Genomic DNA, 27,971 nt, shown 5'->3' with positions numbered 1-27,971 from the left:
CACAAATATAAGTATATAACAGCTGTTGCTCTTGAGCATTACAACAGTACAAACATGTACAACAGTGTATGTATAGAACCAAGGAACTTCTTGAAGCTCCTTGATAGTACACCCATCAGATTTCTATTTCATTGGCTATGCTGAACATCATTGAGTTTTCGAAGTGACTGAGACAGATTCTGGATTAGTATTCCAGCTGTATCTAATTCCCAGACCACTCCCAAAGTGTAAAACTTGAGGATTGCTGTGCCTAAAAACAAGCACACAAACGAACCATGGAACGAGTCATTGGAGCAACTGTTTATCGAGAAGAAAATCCGTGTTCATTGGATGACGTCATCATAGTCAAAAGATGGATTTGAATGATAGGATGGAAAGGACTCAAAAGACTTGTCGACAGAAGCCGTGGCTAAAAATCCTTCCATTATGTAACTTTATATACTTGTCGCTTTGATAATAGACCATTGGCCTGTCGAATCAATGTATTCCTATGTATTCAAAATATTGAAAAGAAGTGTAAGCAAAACACACACACACACACACACACACACGCACACACAGACACACACACACACAGAGTTTATGAAATAACAATGTTTAAACGAAAGTTTCAACTGATGTCATCAATGTACACCTTTCGAATAGAAAACACAAATGTGCGTGATATAAACGCCTCAAAAAAAGTTCTGCAAGTCCAGTTTGACGTATCATATTTCTCTCAAAACTATATCATTTCATTCAAATATGACATCATAAGAAAGCCTGATTACTTATCTTTAAAATGACACCTCACTTGCTATGATTGGGTGTTCTTGGAATGTGCAAAACAGCTGAGTATGGGGACAGATCAAAAGTGAAAAGTCGCAGCAATTCTGCTATTGATAATGTACAGTTTTGATGAAAAAAGGCCACTGGAATAAGTAATGCTGAAATGACAGCACTTTCAAAAACTCCCATTTCCTAGACATTAGATGACTGTTTGGCCAATCTTTATGTTTAATTTTAATCTGCAGATACTACTGCATTTTTCTAATTCATGGATGAAGCCTGGAATCTAATGATAATCTCACAATGCATTCTTTTCATCCACGTTCCTTCCCTGAAACGACAAAGCAAATGGGAATTACACTGTTTGACATAACTTGTTTGCTCTATTTTGCAACATTTCACATTTGGCCTTTCCTCATACTCAGTCATACTGCGCATTCCAAGAATATCCAATCATAGCAAGTGAGGTGTCATTTTAAAGATAAATTATCAGGCTTTCTTATGATGTCACATTTGAATGAAATTATATAGTTTTGATATGATACGTCAAATTGGACTTGCAGAACTTTTTTGAGGAGTTTTACGATCTTTATCCGGCAACCAGCAAATAGTGTTACGTTTCAGAACGTACCTAAAAGCATACTTGGGTCATTCAACTCATCTCTTTAAAGATACTATTTTTTTGGGGGGGGAGGGGGGAAAAAGCCACTTGAATCTATATTTTGGTAAAATAATTCGTATGAGAGGAGCACTATGTTGATTATAATGAAGATATACAAGGATGCGAATGTGAAAAATGAAATAGAATGAAGAACCAAATTGCGGGATAGCTGTCCATTACATTGGAGGCTGGTGGAGCTTACTTCCACTTTATTACATTATTCAGATTTCACGTTTTGAAATTTAGATTTTTATACATTTCACACTTGAATAGAATAATGTAACCGGCACATTATTAAAGATCATAACATGATTATATCTGTAAAAAGTATTATAAAGTATGATATAAATTACGAGTAAAATGCCACTGCACATCTAAGTTGTCTTGATTCATTTTTATATGTCTCGCAAAAATAACTAACAATCAATTAGAATCACTAACATAACAGTGATTATAGAGAATCAATATCCAAAGCATGTATTTTCTTTAAAGAAAACAAAACAAAAATCATAAAACCACAGAACCCCGAATGATAAATTAGATCTGACAAGATCGCAATGATTGAGAGTCGGTAGATGTCGTGTAGATAGGATAGAATAGAATTTAGGGTCTTACTGAACTTTGCACACTAAACACTAAAGATAGATATCGTAAATTAATGTCAACATGCTGAGTTGATGACTCAGGGGTGTCGACAAATGGATTCAATACCAAGATGTGTACTGCAGATAATAATCAATCGAGCGAGTTGTTCAAGGTCTGAAGAAATTTCATGGCAAAATCATCTCTCAAATTCTGTCTGGTGGATTTTCGCGCAAATGTATAGAGCTACAGGAAATTAAGTTTCGGTGTGTGGGGGGGGGGGGGGGTGTTGGGAGAAAAATAGAAAAGTTAAGAATGAAGCTAAAACCCTAATCAAAGTTAATTCATTTTTCCAAGAATTGAATAATTCACTTTCGCTAGACTGCGCCACGTTTTCACATGCAATTGTACTTTGATTTCAAATCAATGAATGACTACAATTTCTCATTATGTGATTCCATCGCGATGCATCGCCGCCACCGCTCCTTTTTTTTTTTTTGTTAATATATCCTATATAATCTCACTTCGTCAGAATTTGCTTGCCTTTCGCGCGCAAAGTTTACCAGACCGAGGACGCCGCAGCCATTTCCGCCTGATTCTATGAGAAATCCATTTTGCATAAATAGGCTGTACCCATTGTGCAGACGCGAAGTGTGTTAGAATGTATAATCATGGAATCTTTACCCCCCCCCCCCCCCCCCATGGTATATTCATTTGATCCCATGTTGTACCCACCACCACTCTCCATCACGTTTTAACCAACTGAGAGCAGACGGTTAATGATGAAGCGTTGCCATAGCAACTGCTGCTACTCGACGAATGCATGGATGCTAGCTGATTCTACGTAAGGGTTTAGGCAAATTAGCACAGGAATCAAACAATGAGGATATGCAGTGTAAGGATCTCCCCCTCGAACAACCAGGGAGCTCTCCATCCTTCCACAATGGTTCCACATCGCCATACACAATGTGACAGGTGTATCACATAAAAAACCCAACAACTCATAAACGTCAATTATACTCCTTATGCCGTACGTACGAGGAACCAAAAAAAAATCACGATCATTGGACTTCATTTCTTGGATACATTGACGTTTGAGGTTGAGTTTTAGGATCTCAACATCTGGGGACTCATGATTTATGTCCAATGATATTATCGCTATTGCATTAGGAGAATATCATCCAATTTATTATTCTTTTTTTTTTTGTCTGATGATGGATTTCAGCACAATTGCATTTTACATTGATAAGCACTGAAAGATAGTATAAAAACAATACGTGAAATCCTGATATTTGAATTCTACAAGTTTCCACGTTCAAATAGGAATGTTTTTGAATTTCTTCGTTGAATGTCGAAATGAAAAAATTGCTGACCCCCCCCCAAAAAAAAGTAATAACTCTGCAGATTCCAACAGTTATATTCAAATGATCTTATTTTCTTTAAAACTTTCCTTTAACCTTTTTATTCAGTACAAAATGTAATGACAATTATATAATGAGTTCATGAAGGAATCTATTTGTCTGTCTCTCGTCCAAAATATGCTTGAAAAGTATCAAACTGAGATTTCTTGCATTATGAAATTTCAAGTTTACTACTACAATTACACCATTCACAATTCTCACACTCAAGACTTAAAACTTTTCTATACCTAAAATTTCATACTAATGGTATATATATTACTTGTCTGCTAACAATGATAAATGTCACGTCCAAGTGGAGGTGAGAGCAACCTCAGGTGAGATGGTGTGAAAATTCCTTTGCATTTTAATTTCTACCAAGGGATCTGAAAGCATATCGACTTTCACAGTACATGTAATATCATATTCACGTCCAAACATGCCGCCCATGTCAGTCAATTTACTTGTGCATCCTGTCCGCTTGTCAGGGCGTGTGAATGTGTGTGTGGATTTGTGGGGGGGGGGGGGTTAGGAGAATATTGCTGATTATGAAATCGTTATCAAGGTCTATTGAGGTCCTTCCATTCATGTAATCTTGCATGCAGATCTAGTCAAATGGCAGATCGGTGCGAAATGAAAATTTTCAGAGGCAGGAATAACAGAGGTAACAATATTAGAGGAGAAAATGGCAGAAATTGAAATTCCAGATGTAACAATATGAATTCAATTTGTTGTATTTTTTTAATTTCAGTTCCCTTACCACCCGCAAGCGATGTTCTCTGGAACTACGGAGCAGATAAGGGTATGACAAATTTTTTCTTCCTTCTCACTGTAGACCAATTGCACGATTGTTAGAAGATTTTGTTTGGCAGATAAAATCTCTGGGTGTCTGTCATTAGATGACGTCATTAGTATCTTATCGTTAATTTCTTTTATCTATTATTTCTATGTGGTTCATATTATTCTGAATCAACTAGTAAGAAGATTCACTAATGCATAGACTCATATTGACTATCAAAATGTAGTCATGATACTCTTCAGACGTTTTTTTTTTTTTTTTTTGCACCATTGGCATGATTGGAGTCAATGGATAGTTCACTGCATGCGTGACCATATGACTGTTAATGGGAATCTCGAACACAATTTCTCGAGACACTAAACACGTGTGAAGTGATTTTCTTCAATCTGACTTCAAGAAAAAAAAAAGGTCAGGTCAAATAAGTAAGACACTCCCTGATTCGTTAATTTTCATACCAAAAAAAAAAAAAAATCAAAAGGAGTTATGAAATTATTTAAATCAGTGTAACATGTTTTGGGGAAGGCGGTGATATCGGTCACAACAAATTTGACCTCATATGGTTCATATTGGCTTGTCGGTAAAATGTTGCAATTTTTTGACATTTGTGTCAATAACTGTAACGCCGTCGTCTTTGCAACGTTTCTGCTATCATACAGATCTAGAACAGGATAATGATATTATGGAGAGTGTACTTTCTGACACGTCAAAATGAAATGATGCTTGTGTGCATGTTAAGGGGGTCACGTGACTTGATATGGCGTCATCTTATTTGCATATGTGACTAGACCTATGAGGGGAAAAAATAGAGGAATTTACAGCATTTCACAACCTTCTTAGTCCTTGTCTCATTTTACAGAAATGTTCGCGGTTCACTGCGGTGTTGTTTTTTCTATCCATTATTAATTTGAACATGTGGATTTTCATTCTAGTGAGATAATTCGTAGAAAATGTATGTATACATTATATATATATATGTGTGTGTGTGTGCGTGTGTATGTGTGTGTTATACCTGTATGTGTTTGTGTATTTATACATAAACATACACAAACACACACACACATAGATATATACATATAAATACATATGTATATATATATATATATATATATATATATATATATGTGTGTGTGTGTGTGTGTGTGTGTGTTATACATGTATAACTATGTGTTTGTGTATCTATACATAAACACACACACACACATATATATGATACAGACTCACAGAAATATTAAGACATACATACATACATGCATACATTCATTCATGACTCGACAACACTAACATTTTTTTTTTCTTGTAGCCCGTTCGGGCACTAAAATCTTTGAATATGAAATGTTGATGGCCCAAAAAAGAAATGTGGTGGGCCGAAATAATAGCAAAAATATAAACATTCATTTTGGACTTTAGCTGCCCGATCGGGCAACAAAAAGAACTAGAGATTGTAATTTGTCATCACTGACAAATTAAGGTGATCCGATTTTTTTTTAATCAATGATTCGAGTCCTGATCGCAATACGCATGACCATACAGGTTTCATCTGTGTTTAGAGACATTGGCCGTGTGATGTTTGGATTCTCATTTAGAAAAGGGAGTCATATCTGCCATCTTTGGTACCAAATTCTGTATACATTAGATAACGAAGATACAGCAACAAATACATATGACCTTTACACTCCCAAGTTGGCATCTGAGTAAAAAGTGGTTATTTTGTGAAATGATTCTTGCGACATCGTCTATACGTGTGCAAAATATGGGAAAGATAGGACATGTATTCACTAAGATACAGGATGAAACATTTATGACCTTTGACCCTAATTTACATACCCAAGATGGTCTGATCAAGAAGTTGTTATTTTATGAAATGATGTACGTGACATGAACTAAACATGTGCAAAATTTGAGGGTGATAGAGGCTGTTTTTCTTGAGTTATTGCAAAGAAAGTTGCAGAAAGAAAGAAACATCTCAATACATTGAAGATAAGCTTTAAATTCAACCAAGTTTTCTAACGTGATCCCGACATCGTATGAAAAACGAGGGGTACACAACGATAGCCCAAAGTCTCAGCTACAACATATTGAAATTTGGGAGAAATTCACCGAAGCATAAGTGAGCTAGTGCTCGAAAAAGATAGTCATGTCAATTTTCATTTGCAGAAAAACTGCACTCCCATAGAGATAACACGTCAAAACGAAGATACAGGAAGAAGTACATATGACCTTTGACCCCACTTTGCACAGACATGATGGCATCTGAGTAAAAAGTGGTTCTTTTGTAAAATGATTCTTGTAACATGGTATTTGCGTGTGCAAAATATGGGAGAGATAGGACATGTATTCACTAAGATACAGGATGAAACATTTATGACCTTTGACCCTAATTTACATACCCAAGATGGTGTCCGATCAAGTAGTTGTTATTTTATGAAATAATGTACGTGACATTAACTAAACATGTGCAAAATTTGGGGGTGATAGAGGCTATTTTTCTTGAGTTATTGCAAAGAAAGTTGCAGAAAGAAAGAAACATCTCAATACATCGAAGATAAGCTTTAATTTCAACCAAGTTTTTTAACGTGATCCCGACATCGTATGAAAAAATGGAGGACACACTTACGATAGCCTAAAGTCTCAGCTACGACATATTAAGATCTGGGAGAAATTCACCGCAGTGTAAGTGAGCTAGTGCTCGATAAAGATAGTCATGTCAATTTACATTTCCAGAAAAACTGCACTCCCATAGAGATAACACGTAAACTGGTCAAATTTGACAAGATGACTTTTAATCCATTTTTACGAGGTAATGACGTCATCCAATCAACATTTTGTTATACATTTTTGAAAGAACATTGAATAAGCTACAACATACTGAAATCTCGGTGAAAATTGGCGAAGGATTAGTGAGATACGCTCGAATGAACTTGAAATTTGATGACGTCATTTTGAAAATTTACTTTTTTTACTTTGTTAAGAAATTTGATATCTTTTCATCATTTTTTCAGCATCGCCAACCCATGAAATTACATGTACAACTCATCAGCTTTCAGAATATGTAAAGACAATGGGGGGTCACCGTCCATCCTGACGAGTAAAATTGGCGGTTTTTTGGCATAGTTGCACTGTATATCGCCATTGACGCGCGCGCGGAATTTCAACTTTGACGGGCCCGCATGACGTCATATTGAGTCGGATTGACTTGAAACTTGGTAGAAATATGCCTTGACATTTCAGGCATCCGATAAGTGTAAAATAACGGGAAATTTCTATTGCATATGAGTTGTGCGTGCGTATATGCGCGCGCGCGTACGCGTCCGTCCGATTTTTCAATTTTTCAAAAAATGCTCCAAATGGTCTGAAACGTGTGCAAAAAAAATTTTGAGCTCGATTGGAGCATACAAATATTTCAACGCGCGCGTACGCGCACGTTTTAAGGTATAGCTGAATTTTGAGAATATGAGTAGAATGCGCTTGACTTGAAATATATGTGACGTAAATTTCATTGAAAAATTTCATTCCATTAATGAGATATGATTGAGAATGTGTTTTCATATAATGACGTCATAGTGACGTCACGGTCGACTGATCACTATGATTTTACTAGATCTGTCGTCTTTGGGACACGATACATACATGGTTTAAGTTTGGACTTGATAGGCATAGCACTTTCTGAGCTAACCTCTGCACAACTTTTGGGGAGAAATAAAGAAAGAAGAAGAAGAAAGAATCCGTACAGATACAGAAGGTGATCCGAGAGGATACTCGGATCACCTAAAAATCTGGTGGCCCGACATATTATTTTTAACGGTCCCAGGCCACCGGGGGGCATCACTAATAAATGTCGAACCCTGCATGCAATCGTACATTACGAGTGATATCGGCGTTTTTGGTGTATATTGATAGGTCCAGCAAAATGGGCGTCGATGTTCCCCTACCAATGCGCGGGAACGCACCAGTCGCCCATCAGCATCCAGACTACAGCGACAGAGAGACAAGAATTGGGAATGCTGCAACTCGCTGGGTACAGCGAAAGGGCGGGAAGGAAAATGACCCTCGCTAACATTGGACACACGGGTGAGTGCGTCTGGGAATCCTGGGATGCAAGAATAATGATGTTGTACATAGTAATATGCTATGAATATTGATCGTTTGAATATGCTTTTGAGTTATTGACTCCCCGGACGGTAATCATTTACGCTATTTCGTTATTCAGAGAAGAATATTTTCCTTTGTGATTATATACGTGTGATATACGTGCGTTTATACTGAGACCTGAACGTCTTGAATCAATGTTTAATGTATGTTACTGTTATATAAGTATGTGCAAAACAAGCAGAATGTCAAAGTTTGGGACTGGAGCTGCTGAAAAATAATGGAATACAGTGTACATGTAATCTTCAAAAATGTTTCTTGTTATACGAGTGCAGTATTCACGAAAAGATTTAGTTTTCTCTATTTTGTGAACACCGCATTTATCTGTCTTTGCATTCAAACTCTTGTACTATATCTATACGTGGTGATATTGTGAGCGTGACGTTAATATCTATTGTCATTCAAATATCAGTGGGACTATTGCTGGAAGGAAACTACACGCTGCACGGCGGCGGTTTACCGAGTGTGTACGTCGCCGATCAAATTCATTTCCACTGGGGGCGCTCTGACAGCCGGGGTTCTGAACATGTACTCGACCGCAGGAAATATCCGGCAGAGGTTAGTTCTTCGGCGGGCACTGTAAATAAGGAGGATTTTTTTTCTTCTTTCTTAAGTGAGAAGGGCGCCATTTGATTTGTGTAAGACAGACCGTGAAAAATGTTACATGTGAACAGAAACACTTTATCTAACTTCTTCCGTTACGATTCGAAAATCATTTCATATTTTTTTTAAATTGAATTTCATGTTTGACGTGTACACAGGTAGTCACTAATATAAAGCGCAAATATTAATGGATTTTGATTAATCAACGCACAGCCAGATCTCTGTCTGAATGAATAACTCCTTGAATACATCTTTAGATAAGTAGATAATCAAATAGGAAGTATGTTTCAAAAATAATCTGAGTTGAAAGTACTTGAAAGAATAGATAAATAACATCACAGACACTCGTGCCTGTGATAGTCACTGAGTGATGATGCTATGGAAATACAAACAACCATCTATCTTACTGCCGAGATCGCGTTAGATTTTCCCTCCGTATATTTTCTAAAGGGGGTTAGATTATTTTGCTCGTTGGTTTACTCAAACAATGACAAGTTCTTCTATGGAAATTAACAGGGCACCGTAAAATAGTCTTCATGCATGGTTCTCCCTATTTAAAGCAAGCGAAGAAATATTAGCCAAACAATCGAAAAAAAATCAAAGTGAGAAAATATTTGTATCCAATAGACCTTCCTTCTGCGAATGCAAATTGCAAGTAGGCATAAACTAGACTGGTATATATGTTTTATGTTTTTTTTTGTTTTTGTTTTTGTTTTTTTTTTAACCGTACCCCTCCTCTAAGGATTGCACACTTGCAATCTATTAGACCGGGTCAAAAGCATTTTCCCACCTTTTAAGTCAATATTAATATCAAAGGAGTAAAAACGATCACAGTGTTGATCTGCCCTCTTTAATCCCCAATACTTCTAAAATTTTCCTTCTGCGGTCTTCTCGTGTGTTAATCATTGAGTAATTACACGTAACGACTTGCACGGCGTAAGAGTTGGATCGATTATATACACTAATAAGAAGATGAAAGCATAAAGATCGATTGAAAACAATGAAGAGATAAAGGAAATGGCAGGGAGAGAGAAGAAAAGTGGAGAGAGAGAGAGAGAGAGAGTGTGTGTGTGTGTGTGTGTGTGTGTGTATGTTCGAAGAGTAGGAAGAAGGCTACTGCACAATGTCATATTCCCGCTGTGTCAACATTTTGTGAAAGGTTGATGGCGTCGTACGTCGGGAAAACGTGACTAGCAGTGGAGCTTCACGGTTTGCACGCCGCATTCCGAACAAATTTGTCCTCCATTGTGACATCACGAGTATCTCTGGTTCATGGCAACTTGGGGTACAAGAAGGCAGAGAAAGAAAAACGATAAACACATGTTCACTTCAAATTTAAAAAAAGAGCAGGGGAAAGAGTGGAGCGATTTAATTGCACGTACACTTTCTGGGTGTACGTTATATCATACGTTCGCCAACAAGAATGACGCTTTTAGATACCGCACTGCAAGTTCGTTACAGAGTTTGTTTGGGTGTTTTTTTTCCCACTGTCTACTCTGTATTCGTAGAAACGACTTAGACCTATGGTTTTGGGTTATGTACACATATCAACTTGATTGAATGCATACTATCGTCCCTATTCATTCCTTAGCGAAATCCATCTGACACATATGTCTGAGCCTGTTATATTTGTTACTTCGTTATTGCTACCATGGAATAAACAGACCAAGAGAGAGAGAGAGAGGGAGAGAGAGAGGGAGAGAAAAGTCAGCGCTAGGATTGGCCTCTCGCATTGCAAAAGGGGAGGAAAAGAGGCGTGAAATTAATACATAAATTGATGAATTTGTAATAAAAAGAATCCAGGGACATATCAATGGACATAAAAAAGTTCTATGAATGAACTCTGAAATGAACGGTTGATAATAAATAAAAAAATAAGCAATTGAACTAATAACAAAGAGAACATTATTTTGATAAATGAATACAAATTGAAAATCAAAGCATGAGTGCGCTCACAAGAAAGCTGATAAGGGTCGAGAAGAAATAAAATAAACACATCAAGCATACTAACGAAAAAAAAACCAATAAGATTTTTGACTGACTTATTGCTAATCAAATCAAACTGTGCTTTTGAATGATCCTTGATAGATGCATATTGTACACCACGACGTGTCCATGTCGAGGGATAGAACCATTCACACCCCGGGCGGGCTGGCCGTACTCGCTGTTCTCATGGAGGTAAGAATTAAGCTCCACCATGGTCACAACGGTAAAAAGTGTCATCAGTCTATTCAGTGTAATCGTTAAAAAAAATAATAATAATAAATCTATATTCATAGTGAAAGAAATTAGACTTGAGGCGGACGTTGCTCTCGCACCATATATATATATATATATATATATATATATATATATATATATACATATATGAATAACAGCAATAAATAGTTTCTGCTCGGAGTCCTAAGAAAGTATAGATTCACAACAGTAGGTCAATATAAACTCCGTTGCAGACGTAAATTTGACAAATTTTAAAAAATTCGTCAAATTTACGTCTCCAACGGAGTTTATATTGACCTACTGTTATATATATATATATATATATATATATATATATATACATACATATACATATATATATATTTATATATATATATATATATATATATATATATATATATATGATACACAATGCTAACACATATAACATAACACAATTATCCAAATATACCATAAATACATACATACATACATACATACATACATACACAGACACACACACATACACACTCACTGGGAGAGAGAGGGGGCAGGGATACAGATGAATATACTTGAAAGCATAACAAAATATAACGGATCTCCTTCACAACATAATTCATCTAAGTTTGGAGACACCCTGATTTTTTTTATGAATAATTTATCATACAAAAGAATAGAATAAACAAATAAACAAGGTAGCTATGTTTGTACAATCTGTTGTAGACATTCTTGATTAGGTCTTACCATACACCCACTGGAACATAAGAACTGCATATTATGTTGTACGTGAAGTTGTAACCCTCCCCCTCCCCCACCCCCACCCACCCCCCCCCCCAAAAAAAAAGTAATAAAAATAAATAAATGCTATGCTTAAGATTCGCTGTTCGTTTTGTTCTTTTCTAGATTGGAGAACAGAACAAAGCATTCGACGAGATCGTCAATCGCTTACCGGATGTACAGTTCAAAGGTTTGGCATACCACCCGAATTGTGGAAAAAAAATATCATACACTCTTTCTATCAAAGCTATAATTAGATGATAGTGCCAGTGGAAAAATAACACAGAGTTTAACATAGCAATAGAATCCACGTGCACCGATTTTAAACGATATACATATCGAACATGACGATCTCGGGTCGTCATGTAGACGGCGTTATGATTTCTAGATAGCTTACGAATCCCATGAATCATGACTATACCAACCACTGGTTGAAGGGACTAATTCGATCAAAAATTTGCATTTCAAATTTGAACCCTAATTGATAGGCAAATGGATATACAGTACTTTACTGGACTGAAATATGAATGAGGAGTAGAAGAAGGGATTAGAGAGAAGAGGAAGAGGAACGTTAGGTGAAACCAGAACAGAAAAATGACCTTTGGTATTATTCTTATAATGTTCCAGATACAACATGAATTGCAGGTTTCCTATGTCCAAAAAGCCCTGAAGAATCAAAAGTCACCCATGTTTCATTTAGACTGGATGATGTCCTCTCAATATAGTGATCATAAATTATCAATAAAACACATAAGAAGTCCCACTGTAATAATTAGATTAGGGTTGAGTCATCGTTCTTAATTTGTAAGCGAAGAATAAGCCACAGCCTCTGCTGTTCCAATTATCAAGTTATTCATGTTTTCTTTTTCTAGTCATTTTCTTTGAAGTTTTCTGTTTTTATGTGTACTATAAATTATGCAAGCTGTATGTCATACTATTGTATTGATGAGTATGAGAACTTCAACAAATCTGGTACTTAGAGAAGTTACCTGTCTTTACCGGCGAGAAACAATGGTCTTCCGTGCATTGTCCTGACCCGAGAGTATTGTGCCAACGATATATTATAACCAACAAACCCGAGCGCTCCAGGTATGTCTCAAAAGAAAAACACGGGGGGGGGGGTGCATCTTGCCAGGTAAGAGAAGGGGACGATAGGGATTGTAACTCTGCCAGAGTTTGGCAACACGACTAATGAATAACCCAATTATTTTTGGCCTCTCCTGTTTTGCTTGCCTTCTCACAGCGGCTTGCCAAGGACATTCAGTGTTATCTTTATGATCTATCAGTCACCATACAATGCATAAGCAATTGATAAGAGATATGCTCTGTAATAAGTTATTTTACTTTATGTGCTATCTTGATCTTGATCTTGGCGCAGATGAGGCGACTCCTATGAGCCAACCCATTTCGGTTGCCGATCTGCTGCCGAGAAATACCGACAGGTTCTACCGCTACGCCGGATCTCTGACCACACCCCCTTGTAACGAAGTGGTCACGTGGACTGTCTTTCAAGAACCAATCACCATATCCCGAAACCAGGTACATTTATAGTAAGATACACTTAGACGAGAAGTAGAGTAAAATCTCGCGTGTGAAATTTACTGGAAGACACAGTGAGCATCGTTATCCCGTAAATGCGTCATTCCGAAAATGAAATAAGGTTCATTATTCTAAAGGTATGTTAATTTGAATCTGAAAATAAAATAAGGTTCGTTATTCCAAAGATCCGTTGATCCGAAGATGAAGAAAGGTTAGTTATTCCGAAGGTTTGCTAATCTGAAAACGAAATAAGGATTAACGAACTTTGTTTCATTTTCGGATGAGCGAACCTTTGGAATAATGCCACAAAATGTTCGGATTAATGAACCCCATTACATTTTCGGATTAACGAACATCTACACATTTCAATTGTCGGGGTATATCTCGGAATGACGAACCTCATGTCATTTTCGGATTAACGAATCTAAGGAATAACGAACATCACCCTGAATACCTGTGAAACAACCACCGGACCGAATGATCTCACGAAGTCCCCTCCTAAGGACTACAGCAATTGCTTAGGGGCATGCACAGTCACTGCAGACAGATATTCGAATCAGGGATGTCACAGTTGAGTGCCCGTGGTTTTATCCACTGCACCAAAGCAGCTTAAGTTTGGTTTTATCAGGGAGGTGACACTTCCCTGGTTTTATCATCACAAAAGCTGTCCTCGGAGGATTTTGATACAGGCCTATAATGAAGGGCCTGCAAGAAAAGAAGTATATGGGCCTAAATTTCAAGTTCATATAATCATGCATGCATGCATAAATACATATTCCATCACGTAGTCCTATATTTGTGTTTCTATTTTTTCACCCTGCCCCCCCCCCCCCCAACTTTCCTTTATAGTTATCGGCACTTCGTCGTCTGTATGAGACAACCCGTCCTTCCTATCTGTACAACAGACGCCAGAGACCCCGGCCTCTCAGTGACAACTTCAGACCGCCGCAGCAGCTCAATGGTCGCCGCGTGTACAGGAACGGATTTTGATGCGCCTCCGTTATTCCCGGCATTGTGAATCGCGGGAAAAATGGGTTACCTCCCTTCGTGACTGGCGCAATGTTACTGGACAAGACTTGCGGCTCCTGACCCAGCAAGAATCTGCATCAAAGATATATACACAAAATGATGGAACTTTCTACATGGGCGGGCACACTAAATAATTAACTGCGCCGATCTCATTCGGACGATGCGATTTGTCACAACAAAGATGCGCTTTATTCAAATTGATGAATGAAGATGCGCTTTATCAAGTCTTGATATACCCAGACATCACTTGAGATCAAGTGTAAAAAGGAGGTTGAAAATGGAAGTTATGCAGGTCAATATTCGCTGGACGTGTCAATTCTCTTCGCCTCCATCGAGAAGAAAAACAAAAACAAAAACAGGAAAGTTCCTTGAACCTTTGACAGCCACTGGACTGCACCCATCCAATCGAATCAGACAGCCTTGTTATAGCGCTGAGAGAAACTGTTACCAGAGTCCCAAGGGAGGAATATGTATACCGATATAAGACAACGCTGACCACAATCGACGGGAAAAGAGACAAATCTATTTCACTACATTTGGAACAGTTTGCCTGGAATATTGACCCTCTAGGATGATTTTCAGCGGAAATTAAATTGCACTAACGAAGTTAGACGCTTCATCGGTTATCACGAAGCAGACCACCAGTTTTTCTGTTGTCTTAAAATTCATGGATAATTTTTAATCCACATCAAGACGTTTATCTAGCGCGCCATGTTCGGTTTGTTTTTTCTTTGGTGGAAATTTACTTTGAAATGCAAAGGACATTGCTATGTTGGGGAAGCCTCCAGTAAACCTCAGACAAGCTTTAGGAGTCTCTTATTTAACCCTGTGGAGAATGAAAAGAAAGAAAGAAGCATACATACAATCCAGAAATTCACCGTATCACTTGCATGCGCAACTCGTAACATGTGCTTGGAGAAAGAAACTCTTATTATGTGGATTGAGTGAATGCAGCAACATTAGTAGAGCATAATTAGTGAAGTTTGAGGGAAATAGGACAATTCCTTCACAAAATGACTGATTTTCAAAGTTTCGGTGCTACCATCGCTGCATGAGAATGCAACATTTTGTGACGTCATTTACTGACGGTAATAAAAAAAAAAATGCATTTGAATACAGATAATTCAATATGCAGATGTATTTTCACTTTTCTAGCATAATGAAAGAGCACCTAACTATACCTCTTTTACAAAGCAATGGGAATAATATCAGCCTTGGCATATGTCAGTCACAAGTTAAAGGAATGTGCAAATTTCATTTTAAAAAAAAATGTAATTTTGCGAAAGTCTTGAATGTTTCCTTTACTAGTTTGTCATTTTAAATGTGTGACGTCACGAACAGTTGCAGTAGCTTTCCCATGCAACGATGGCTGCACCAAAACTTTGAGAATGCATAACTTTTGGAATGGATTGTCTCATTTTTCGTCAAACTTTCACTGATATAGTCAGATAATATTGCCGCATTCACTCAATCCACACATATAACTGAGTTTCATTCCCCTATCAGTGTCTTATGCTACGCTACACTTACAAAATTAACATATTTGTGTCCTAAACTTAAACATTTCAGCACAAGATAAGCTGAGAAAAATAACTTTCCTTCAATATATTACTAATTCATGAGGTTGCTTAGAGTTAGTTTCAGTTGATCATGTGACTGCACATTGTTTGAATTCAATAAATTGTCTTTGTTAAAAATGTGTTTACAGCAAGACATTAATCCTCGTCAACTGAAATGCTCCTACCTGCTCTGTGAGATTGATCGTAGTTCATCTGTGAGTGATTGAAGCATTTCATACAATACATTTCTTTCTCTGCACTTTGAAAAAGCATCATTCCAGATGTGTGTGTGTGTGCATATGTGTGTGCGTAATATCATATCTATCCATCTACTGACTGTACATGTGTATTTACTATTTACATATACACTGTATCCCTACACAGGTATATATACATGTACATATACATACATATATATACACATATACATATACATATACATATACATATACATATACATATACTAGTATATATATATGTACATATACATACATATATATACACATATACATATACATATACTAGTATACACATACATATACATATATGTATACGTATACGTATACGTATACATATATGTATATGTATACGTATACGTATACATATACATTATACATATACACATACATACATGTAAATGGATACAGATGTAATGTAGTGTGTCTGTGTATTGATGTCAGCCCTGTTGCAAGAAACTTGAGTTAAGACTAAAGGAAAACTTCCGTATGATTTATATAGGGGACCTGCATTTGATCCCCCCCCCAAAAAAAAAACAAAAACAAAAACAAAAACAAAAACAAAATAAAAACAAAATAAAAACAAAACAAAAAACAAAAACAAAAACAAAAATGTTTCCACATAGTTTCCAGCAGCAGGGCCCTTAAAGAATCCATCCACAGAGCTCTTTTGTATAAAGTTACATTGACAACCTCTATACAACTCTCACCACAGCAATAAAGTGAAGGGAACATGGTATATGTGGTATTTTAGTAACACGTAAATAACATGCTTTTTTAATAACATTTGACTGAATTCTCCCTCTTCAGTGTAACTACAACAAAATTAACTTTTTAAACATTTTTTTTTATTACAGACAGTGAAAAAAGAACAAAATTATTAACTTGGAAGTACTACAAAACTTTCAGTAGTGTTATGTACAGCATTTATATGTATTTACAGAGCAAAGATTCAGAATTGACATGTTAAAAAATCATGTGTTCTCCAATAAATACCCCAAACTTGGCACAGTTGATAAAAAAGAAATCAAACTTTTATTTTTAATGGATAGCACATAGATTTTAACTTCAGTCACAAATAGATCCCAATTTGTACAATTTTAACTCTCCTTTTTACAAGGTGTCTTTACACGTATGTTACAAAGTTAACACTCATCAACATATATCAACGGCCTATCAAAAGATTGGTTTGGCAGAGTGTTTTATTTTTTTTATGCCGATGGACTTCTCGAAGAATGCACAAAGACCACTGCTGCCATCTCTCCCTATTGACTTAAACTGAATTTGTCTTTACCGTCATTCAGGGAAAGGACAGGCTTCTTGATGTAAACTTTCCAAGATGAACACATTCACCAACAGTTGGTACTCGCTAGACCCCTCCTCTAAAACCCCCCACCTCCACCACCACCCCCCCCCCCCCCCCAAAAAAAAAAAACCCACAACAAAACAAAAGCAAATAGGTAAGCATAATGGATAGACAAAGGTCCGTGAAGATTAATGGGGGAAAGCTTTGCAAAGCATTCAACCTGTATGTTACGTGCTGAAGGCAAGCTACTGATACTATTTTCTGTCACTCTGCACAAACCGTGCTAAGTTGCTAGGAACTGACAACCAGCAGAGAGAAACAGACCATCAAGGTGTTTCTTGAAAGCACCATGTGATAGTTATCATCATTATTCAATCGGCTCTTTCTCCCTTCTTTGAGCCTGGCATGTGAAGTGAATTTGAGAAGCTCGCAATAAATGTTGGGTTAAGAGTAGTACTATGTGCTCATCAGCAAGACGACCTGTTCGTGTAACACACAGGCCATTAGTTCTGAAGTGCATATGCACATGACCCTGGAGTCACTAGTAAATTACAAACTCTTCAACAAGCTTTTAGCAATGCATTTTATAAAAGGATAAAACAAAGGGAACTGAACCTCATCAAACTTGCCATCCAAAATGAAGATGATTCTTTGTCTAGCAATGTTACTAGTATGTGCATTTGTGTGAAAGTTTGAGGTTGCTTCAACACATATGAAGTTTGGGGAGAACCATATACTATGATCACAACAATTCTTCTCATTTCTTACTTATTCAACCACTGGAAGGTTATCCATCATAAACCTCTGCTTAGGTCGCCATCTTCAGACAAGATTTAAAGAAATCGGAGGGGTTTGCAAAGGAGGGTAAACTACACTGTTAGTACACTGGAATGTAACACAATCACTGCTACCATCCTACAGCAGATTACCAACCACAAAAGGGGGGAAATAGAAAAGAAAAAGAAAAAGACAGGGTCTAAACTACAGAATTAACCATAATCCAGACATAGATAAATGTACGAAGACACCACCTTGGCTTGGATATTGAAGAGAGTGCAATCTGTTTTTGAAAAAACTTTCGCGCCATAAGCACAAAATGTGAATAATGGCTTCTGTGTTACCACACCAATGAAAGAAAAAAAGAAAAGAAACAAAGCCTGCCTTCACCTAACACATTCCCAGCATTTTTGTTTCCAGTTTGGATGAAGATGGATATAAATATTTAGTTCTTGACAGCTGTCCTCCGACCAATACAGTTATGTACGTCCATCTGTACAACACACAATCTCAGCATCTTCTGCCGCTTCTATTAATGCACCATATCTGCCTACAGCGAGCAGCATTACTTCCCAAATGTACAGTTCTCATTTGTAACATAGCTTCACCAACCATTGTGACAATTAATGTCAGCAGAAGTTGAAACTAATGCCTGTTAAATCCAGTTGCTCGACTGCAACAGATACCAAAATCATTGCACCAACTGCCTTTGCAGCTAGATTAATTGTGGATGTAGTGGCAGCTGTCAACGTGCACTCGATAAGCTGTTTTTCAACTAGTGACCAATATGCACTTACAATTGAAAAGTGCAAGTAAAATTGCCAAACAAAAAGGAAATCATATACATGTATTAACCATCACAACCCTTTCATGACTTCAACTTCAACAGTATAATAGTACTCGCAATTCCTGATTGTCCTACAAAACTCCTGTATTCACCAGGGAATAGACATAAACGGCCATTTGTACCTACTTCAGTGTTGGAGGCTGCCTGGTCAAATGAGTGAAAATGACACTTCAATATCTGCAAAAAGCTTTTAATCACAGAGCTACGAGAAAAGAATAGGTGCGCAGTGCACGCTTTTGATCGATACAGCACTAGTGCTTTCTAAAGAACAAGGGCAAAAAGTAAAGACGATAATTCTACAATTGGTCTATGGGAGAATATCAGGAATGTTCTGAGCAAATTGGAAAGCACCATGTAATCAAAATGACAGCATAATAAACGTAATAAATAAATTGAATTTCTTGTAAATGCTTAAAACTATGAAACACATGCTGATACCTCTACATCGCTTCGTGTCAGGGCAATAAACTCCTTGAGACAGATATTATCATAATCACATTACTGGAAGCTAGAACCACTTTACAACTGCAACATAGTGTAGAAAATTACAAAAAGAGGGTGATGGGAACAAATTACAGGAATTTCATTCTTAATGACTCTCAGTTCATGAATCAGACATGTCAAACCATATTAATCAATGGGTAAAGAGCAAAAAATAAGACCATCAGGATGGTTATTGTGGGTTTCCAACAGGACATGTTCTCTTTTCCCTCCACACTTGCTGTGAGAGGATAAAGCTTACAATAATCAAGGTGGACATTTTCTCTAGCAAAATTTTACTCGGTAAATGTGTATACCAATTTGTGTCAGATGAAGGGATGACTAGCATACGTGTTCTTCTGCATGTGGTCCTTTTTCATTTACCATAGAAAAACTGCAAATTCACGATTTACCCATACCAAAAACAGAATGACAATCATTCCACTTCTATTATATAATGTTATGTTTGTGTCACATGACCTCTAAACCTTGGCAAATAAAAAAGATCTTCCTAGAAATTATCCCATATTTTATCAGTCTATGCCACAGCTGGGGAAATGTTAATGAACATCTTTTAGCTAAATGGACCACAATGGGGCAGGACAAAACTGGACTGAGATCTTAAATTTCTGTTTGCAGCACACACAATCTTCGTGCACATACAGCAAGTTAACATTTTCTCTGCGCAAACTTTGTGGCTTCAACAAGAAATTGACGGAAAAATAATCAGCAAAAGGCAAACAATATTGTTGGTAACATCGGTGTGCAACAAGGCACTGGTGAAATGGCCTGAAGCTACAAAATACACCGACAGATCGGTGATATGTTGTTGGCTATGCCTAAAATGTCGACTGAAATACTGAAATTTGCACACAAATAACTTAGTTGCTACCTCTGGCCAGTGTAGGTGTATTTTGACATCTGGCTCAGTGTTCCAACTTCCAGGACTTAACAGGGAACAATGAGATAAAGCATATGCTAAATATACGACCGACAAAAGAATCAGTCTGTATTTTCTTGGTCTCTCTCTCTAAGAACACTAAACCAGCAGACCTGGTGCATGATGATGGGCCACACCAATGAAATCGGGCAAGACGTGGCTTGTTGAGATGTACCATCAATACTACACATCATGTATCTCTACATTAACACCAGCAATTGCAGGTCACCCCACTGACGAGGTAAACTGCAAGATGTTGGTATTCACGTTTCATTAATCCTTTAGATTTCAATGGAGGAAAAATCAACTGATTTTGTAATATCATTAGTACTATCTACGCACTTTCAATTCCTGGCAGACCACTTCAAAAGAGAATGACTAAATTCACTCTCTGCTTACGCCTTACCACAGTTTGCAAGTGTGACACACAACCATAAATACAAATAAGCAAACATTACAACAGAATTTTTCCATTGGGTTCACACATTTCCTTTTTACTACAGATGCAAATAAAACAATCTTAATTGTTTTGACTTTTTTTTGTGTGAATTTGAACTCGGAAAACTACACAGCATCTTCTACACAGGCACATATCATGAAGTGCAAAAGTGGTCAAATGGAAAACTACACAGTGTGTTCATCAGGCATACAAAACAAAGTGAAAGGTGTCTTTTTTTTCTCTCTCCCTGTAATACTTCAAGCAATATTTTTGTGGAGACCCTACAAAACTCTTTATTGCTTGGGGCATATTTGCTTTCTCATAAAATATGCAAATAAGAGACAGGAACAGAGCACAGAGAAAATCATAATACAGAAAGTTAGAAATAACAAAATGAAACAACCTTAAGACTTCATTTTCACCTTTTATGGTGTCACATGGGATTGAAGCTTGAGTGGGCAGTAAGCATCTTGATAGCATATCAAAGTAGTCTGGCTTTACAGCACTGCTCAGTACATCTGGGGAAAGAGCCTGTAACTAAGTTACAGAATCCATTTCGGCATTCCTCTTACTGTCTTGCCACAAAAGAGATAACATCCAGTCCTGTCCTGAATGACTGGTTCTTGTTTTGTTGAAACCCATTTCGCAGCTCAGACAAACACTTCTCATCCAACCCCCCTCTCCCACGAGATGTTACCTCTTTGGTCTAGACCTCAAAGATATACGGGTGACGGGATGTGAATCTCCGAGCAAGTCGCATCAGACCCGAGATAGGCTTGCGTTTCCACTTGCCACACAAGGTGAGGGACATAGCTGCAGCTGCTCTTGCATTGTTTAGCAATTTGTCCCCCTCCACCGCGTCACCTCTCAGCCCCTGGAGGCGTCATCCTCATCTCCACCTGCCGACAAGAATGGACACCTCTGACTTCAAACCATCATCGCGCTTGTTCCCGTCTCTCCTCCCTCTCCATGAGGGAGTGTCAATGGTGGGATGTCCTCTGGGGAAAAGGCAGGTGATCGCTGGAGAGACCACCAGGTCACCATCGCCTACCAGTCGGGGTCTTCTGAATCTTCTTCCTCGTTGTCGTCTTCATCCTCACTAGAGGAGACATAGTGCTGGGGAGTCAAGGAAATGCTATGGGATTCTTGATAACAGCTCTCTTTACCATCTATGATTAACAAAGCATTTATCCATCTTTTTATTCATTTCTTTCTTCTTCTTTTTTTCTTGCATGCAACCTCTCCTTTCGGACATCCCATGGGAAATACTTTAGCAATCCTTTCATCATATTCACTTTTGTTTTGTTTTGTATCTAGAATTTTCATAAATGCATACTAAACGACAAAAAAAAAACCACGACGGATGAAAACATCCCAATAATAGCGCTTGTACATGACATGATGAAGAGAATAAGCAGCTAGTTCCATAATTCGTCTGAATAATATCAGTTTGCTAAAGTGCAGTTAGGCTTACAGTTTTTCATGTCTGTGCATCTGGATCTAGAATAGGTGGAGGAAACTTGGACGTCATGTTGTAGTTGATGCAACAAATATTAAGACATACTGCTCTTTACTGACAAATCATATACAAGCAATAAAAAAAAAACTAACAGAAAAAACCCCAAAACAAAAACAAATGCTAAAAACTGGGAAATGGAGTGACTTGAGAGACTTTTGGATTTTGTATGAAGGAGGGTAGAGAGCATTGTTTGACAAAATCATGAATTTTTTCTTGGTTCATTTTATTTTTGCCTTTTACTTCATGCTGTTGTGTAGCGAGACAGTCAATATGTACACAGTTCTTCTGGTGTGTCAATTACTGTAGCATTTGTGGAGAGAGAAATTTATAGTCGTGCTGAATGTCACACTTTCGTGACATTCTCTGGTTGAATTATATGCTTTGACGACCATAGTTAATTTCATCAAGAGCTAAAAACGATCAGTGCCCCAAAATCGAATCACAGTTTGAATTCATCCTCTTTTGAGCATACTAGGCACATGGTTAGCCCACAGATTAAAACATCATTCTCTTCTGAGCATACTGAATGCTTAGCCCATAGATGAAAGCACCAAATGTGGGGAAAAGAGTAGAGGCAGGTTCCAAATTCATCTATAATCAAATTCTAACCTCAAAGACATACACAGGTCATGGGTTTGTGTATGCCAGTTTCATACATGGCACAAGCCACTATGTTTGTTTTCAGCATTAGGTGGAGATGGATGAGTCAGGGGAGACTGCACTACCAAGTTTGGGTGTATGTAGCAAGCTAAAAGCTGGTAAAGGATATCTTCTTCCGCCGCTTCTTCTGTGGTCGCCCTCGTTTGCTGCCGCTACCGCCACCCCTGCCCTGCCGACTCCGACTCCTTGCAGGCGTCCTGGCTGGTCTGCCTCTTGACTGGAGGTGAAAACATCACAGTAGATGAGTAAAGACTAGTAGTGGTGGTATGTACAGGTACTGGTAACCAGGATTCAAAAACAATTCTGGAAATACCTATTGTGAATCTTATCCGAATCATTGACCTTTACCCTAACTAGGCCGGGGGGGGGGGGGGGGGGGGGGAGGTGGGGGGGGGGCCCTCCGAGGCAAATTTCATCGAAAAAAAAAAGAAAAACATAAAGTCGAAAAAACAAGGAAATACATTAGAAATTCACAAAACAATAAAATACTTAGGAAATTCTTTCTGATTGCGCAATTATTTTCTCTTACATTTGCTAAGGACACTAAAAAGAATATTTACACAAAAAATGTGCCTGTTTTGAGCTTTATTTTAGTGATTTATACCAAATTGTCTGATTTCATTGCATCATTATCCATAAATTAGCATAATTTAGTGTAAATGAGAATTTTTGAAAAAATTAACTTCATGGTACTTTAGATTACATCATAGGCAATGTATGTGCCAATTTTCGTCACGATCGCTGAAAGTCGGTCGACGGCCGAGATCTGGAGGCCCGCCCCCCCCCCACCCCCCATCCCCCCCCCCCCACCCCCTATCATCTACCTAATAGCCAGCCTAGTTAGGGTTAAATCATCAAGAATTCTTTCATATTCAAGATACCATTAACCCAATGCTGTTGCAGTATTGCACCAGTATTTTCAAACAAACACATGCATCACTTCAGAAAATCTTGCCACTAAGTTGAACAAGTTCTCACATACCCTACTTGTCCCTGCAAACTGCTGGGATGGGTGAATAGTGTAGAGAAGTGATACCAAGAAACTGTTGAGATAGATAGATTAAAGCAGGCTGGAAAGTAACAGGGCAATCCTGTAGAAAATATCCCATTGCAGTTCTTTAAGACCCCATAGCGTCTGGATTCATGGAATGGGAGGGTGGGCCTCGTTCGGATATATTCAAGAATCCCCATAACGAATCTTGTACAGTTTTATCACTGATCTCTATGTAAGTACACACACAGCTGAAGAATCTCCACTTGTGTTGACTGTTACTGATGAGCGTGTGCTTTGACGCACATATTCGCTGATATATGGCTAATGGGTGCCACTTGTGGTTTTCAAATGCCCGTGGTGGGCAGCGAATTCAATCTCACTAGCCTCGTTTCCCCCATGCTACCGGGGCTTTAATGTTTAGAGTTGAGGAACTCACCTTTGCGACTGGGGCAGGCGATGGAGCTGGTGAGCTGTCCTCGTCTGAAGATTCCTCCTCGACGACGGACTGCTTCCTGGATGGTCTGCCTCTACCTGATGATACCGGCGGCTCGGGAGTCTTTCTCGCTGCGGCTGGACTCGATCCACCTCCTCCAGCTCCACCACCTCCTCCTCCTCCTGTATGGTTTGCTCCTTCCTTCTCCTCCTCTTCCTTTGTCTCACCGTCCTATCACACAGAGACATCAAACATTACATCCATCAATACAAGGGACTTGCACTTTCCAGCTAGTATTCCGACAGCTGAACACACTAGGTAAACTACTGTAAAGCAAGAAATATTCTTGGCATTCAATTTTTACAAATTGGAGCCGACGGCCTTTCATGCGCGATGAAATTTTTGTGAATTGTCACTGGCATTCAATGCATATAGTGGAGACAAGAACTTTTGCCTGCATTTTAATTTTGTAAATCTTGGCTCTCGCAAAATTCGCGAAATATGAATGCATGCAAACATTCCTGGCTTACAGTGAATACTGCGAAAGCCCGATTAGAATATTTACCTTTGTGTATAGAGTAAATTAAATCAATTTCACCTCTTATTAATCAAAATAATTCAACTTTATGATAATTGGGTATATCATTGACTTTCATTTCCGTTCCTTTCCTTTGCATTTTCACCACATGACCGCAAAGGGTGTCATTATAAGAAAAAGCATGAACTCACCATCTGCTCCAAACTTTGATTCACATCAAATATACTCTTATTTCATAAAATAAATTTTCTGACGAATCAGTGAAATATGATTTTACCTGTTTTGCTGGAGTGTTTGGTCCAGACTTCTGCTTGCCAGCCTCCCCTTCCTCCTCTTCATCGTCATCGTCCATCAACTCCATCAGCTGCTTGAACTAAATGTGATACACAATGCAATAGAGTTACACAATGATCACCCAACAGGCAGTCCTTTGCAATTCACAGCTTTACAAAATGAATTTTCAAGATAATCAACTGCTGTCATTGAAAAGTCATAATTTACATTCCCATATCCTGAATTTATCCTTTGATAGTCACCTCCATGTTCTAAATGAGAAATCTGAAGATGGCTTTTAGAAGACTGAGCTTGAAATAGTATAATGTGACATTAAGAAACCTTTGTAACAAGCATCTGCTTTCTATAGATATCCGCCATAATACCTATCCTCAATTTATTGTATTTTTCTTTTTGATATTTAGAATGCACAATTTTGTAAGTGTTAAGCCAGGCAACTGGATGCAAATGAAACTTATCGATGTTTAAGTGGACATGGGTTACACTCATCGCAGCAACTGCATATCTCCTCTCTGTCGCCCTATGCAAACCAAGTCCTGACTCCTACACTTCTCAATATGTTTCAAAGAGAAACAGCACTCTAGGGGGCTTGTAAACAGTTACTACCAATACTGACAGCATTGCTTCAACACCAATGTGTGATGTCATAGCCATTCATCACCATGGTAGCTTGTTCTAAACATCCTCACCAGGCCCGAGTGTTTATGCATGCACCTGGCTCCAAACTAGGACATAGCAAAAGACTGTGACATCATCACTTCCGTACTCTACCCCCTCCCCCCTCCCCCTCCCCCCTCCCCCTCCCCCCTCCCCCTCCCCCCTCCCCCTCCCCCCTCCCCCTCCCCCTCCCCCTCCCCCCTCCCCCTCCCCCTCCCCCTCCCCCCCCCCCCCCCAATGAACACACATACACACACACTTACATCTAAGTACTCATCCACGATGTCTTTCTTCTCTTGCTCATTGAGTGGTGGCTTGGGCTGGCCTGTTTTCAGGAGGTCCAGGGCTCTTGCAGGGTTGAAATGGACCAGGGACTTCCTGTTGACAGACTTGTCATACACCTTGGCTGCTTCCTGGGGTGAGTATCTGTGGATCGTGCTGTTGGCAAACACAAATCACAAAGAGTCAGGAAGGTCAAATCATCCTTAAATTTACTGCCTGACTTACATGAAAAAAAAAAAAAAAATCAAAGTGACTATGGAACAATTCTTCTAATGACAAGCAATGATGAAGACATGTAAACGTCAATCAAGATTATTAATTTGACTGCATTGTATACACACTGCCATCAATTTGCTCCTGTATACTGAATTTACCATTTGCCACTTCATGTCATATCCTATCATCCTCAAATTTACTGTCTGACTTCAGAGTCACGAAAAAAAAAAAATCAAAGTGACTATTGAACAATTCTTCTAATGACAAGCAATGATGAAGACATGCACTCGTCAATCAAGATCATTAATTTGACTGTTTCGGCACACTGCCATCAATTTGCTCCAGGGTTTTGAATTTTCCATTTGTTACTTCATGTCATATCCCATCACTCCTAAGTTTACCACCTGACTTGTATGCCTCCATTCCCCTAAATAAACTTACTTGTCCCTGAATCCGTAGAGGTCCTTGAGGTGTTGCTTGAGTACCAGGAGCATGATGCAGGCCTGAGATGCTACGCAGCAGTGAAGTAGCTGGGTTGGTTCTTCTGGGATCCTCGCTGGAGGGGTGAGACAGGTAGTGGGATACCACATTGAAAACCTTGGCTTACAAGACTTCTCTTACCTCTGTGAATAAGCACTTTAACTGTTAAATACTAAAGCACCTGAGTCTTCAAGTAAATGTTGAATTGTTATTCTTAGATCTCACATACATGTCAGATCGTTTTGGGTTGCTGTTGTTGGTTTTTTTTTTTGTCAATAAACTATTAAAGTTCCTGCTTCGTGCATTGACTCAAACATTAAAGGGAGAACTCATGAATGATCAAGGGTTGCTAAAATTGAGGAGTTGCAGAAATAGATTGACAACTGCAGGTGTTCATAGAAACATCATCTATTTTTCTGACAAATTTGCTCTCAGCCAATCAGATGCAAGGATTTCAGAAGCTTATGAACAGTTTGTCAGAAGAAATATCTGACAAAACACTTCATGAAATGCCCCCCTGATGTTAGAGTCAATGATTTACGACACAAAGGCAGAAACTATCATTGTTCAATCTCCAGCAGAATGTTGATAACACAGGACCAAAATGTTCACAGGCTCCTAGTGAGAGGTTAACATTAGGTTCCACTCACCAATGAGGCTTTCAGCATCCTCTTCGTCGTCTTCGTCAAAGTAGGATGCTGTCGGCCGCTTTGCGTCCGAACTCTCCGAGTCCCTCGAGGGAGGTCTGGAGGAATGCTTAGGGATAAAACTCTGGGAAGAAAAAAAAAGAGGGGGTAAAATATCAACATTTTGT

The 27,971-nt window shown here is 38.3% G+C and overlaps 2 protein-coding genes across 2 annotated transcripts in view; one reads left to right on the top strand and one right to left on the bottom strand.

The window, feature by feature from the left end:
* Positions 1 to 4,194: 4,194 nt before the first annotated feature.
* Positions 4,195 to 14,461, top strand: LOC139742279 (carbonic anhydrase 14-like). Its single transcript, XM_071652858.1, has 7 exons — positions 4,195 to 4,210; positions 8,105 to 8,275; positions 8,766 to 8,911; positions 11,045 to 11,134; positions 12,059 to 12,122; positions 13,311 to 13,471; positions 14,321 to 14,461. Exons 2-7 carry the CDS (start codon positions 8,125 to 8,127, stop codon positions 14,459 to 14,461), a joined length of 753 nt encoding a protein of 250 aa, XP_071508959.1. The 5' UTR covers positions 4,195 to 4,210; positions 8,105 to 8,124.
* Positions 14,462 to 23,351: 8,890 nt separating this feature from the next.
* Positions 23,352 to 27,971, bottom strand: part of LOC139742272 (nipped-B-like protein A) — a 39,019-nt gene continuing 34,399 nt past the window's right edge. Inside the window, exons 40-45 of the mRNA XM_071652851.1 lie at positions 27,808 to 27,928; positions 27,119 to 27,233; positions 26,443 to 26,617; positions 25,506 to 25,601; positions 24,694 to 24,921; positions 23,352 to 23,480 (exon numbers count right to left, since the gene is read on the bottom strand). Coding sequence (XP_071508952.1) covers positions 23,352 to 23,480; positions 24,694 to 24,921; positions 25,506 to 25,601; positions 26,443 to 26,617; positions 27,119 to 27,233; positions 27,808 to 27,928 — 864 coding nt within the window. The remainder of the gene's footprint in view (positions 23,481 to 24,693; positions 24,922 to 25,505; positions 25,602 to 26,442; positions 26,618 to 27,118; positions 27,234 to 27,807; positions 27,929 to 27,971) is intronic.

This window comes from Diadema antillarum, unplaced genomic scaffold, assembly GCF_040938485.1.
Source record: "Diadema antillarum isolate AM-2024a unplaced genomic scaffold, OU_Dant_1.0 seq00000993_RagTag, whole genome shotgun sequence".
Classification (NCBI taxonomy): Eukaryota; Metazoa; Echinodermata; class Echinoidea; order Diadematoida; family Diadematidae; genus Diadema; species Diadema antillarum.
Note: the sequence above shows the minus strand (reverse complement) of the source record. Positions and strands in the feature narration are given on the sequence as shown.

Bases quoted from the DNA above. Each gene is read 5' to 3' on its own strand.
- LOC139742279 (XM_071652858.1), top strand. From the start codon at position 8,125: ATGTTCCCCTACCAATGCGCGGGAACGCACCAGTCGCCCATCAGCATC. The intron at 8,912-11,044 runs GTTAGTTCTTCG...GATCCTTGATAG, and splicing joins GCAGGAAATATCCGGCAGAG to ATGCATATTGTACACCACGA. The intron at 12,123-13,310 runs GTTTGGCATACC...ATCTTGGCGCAG, and splicing joins ACCGGATGTACAGTTCAAAG to ATGAGGCGACTCCTATGAGC.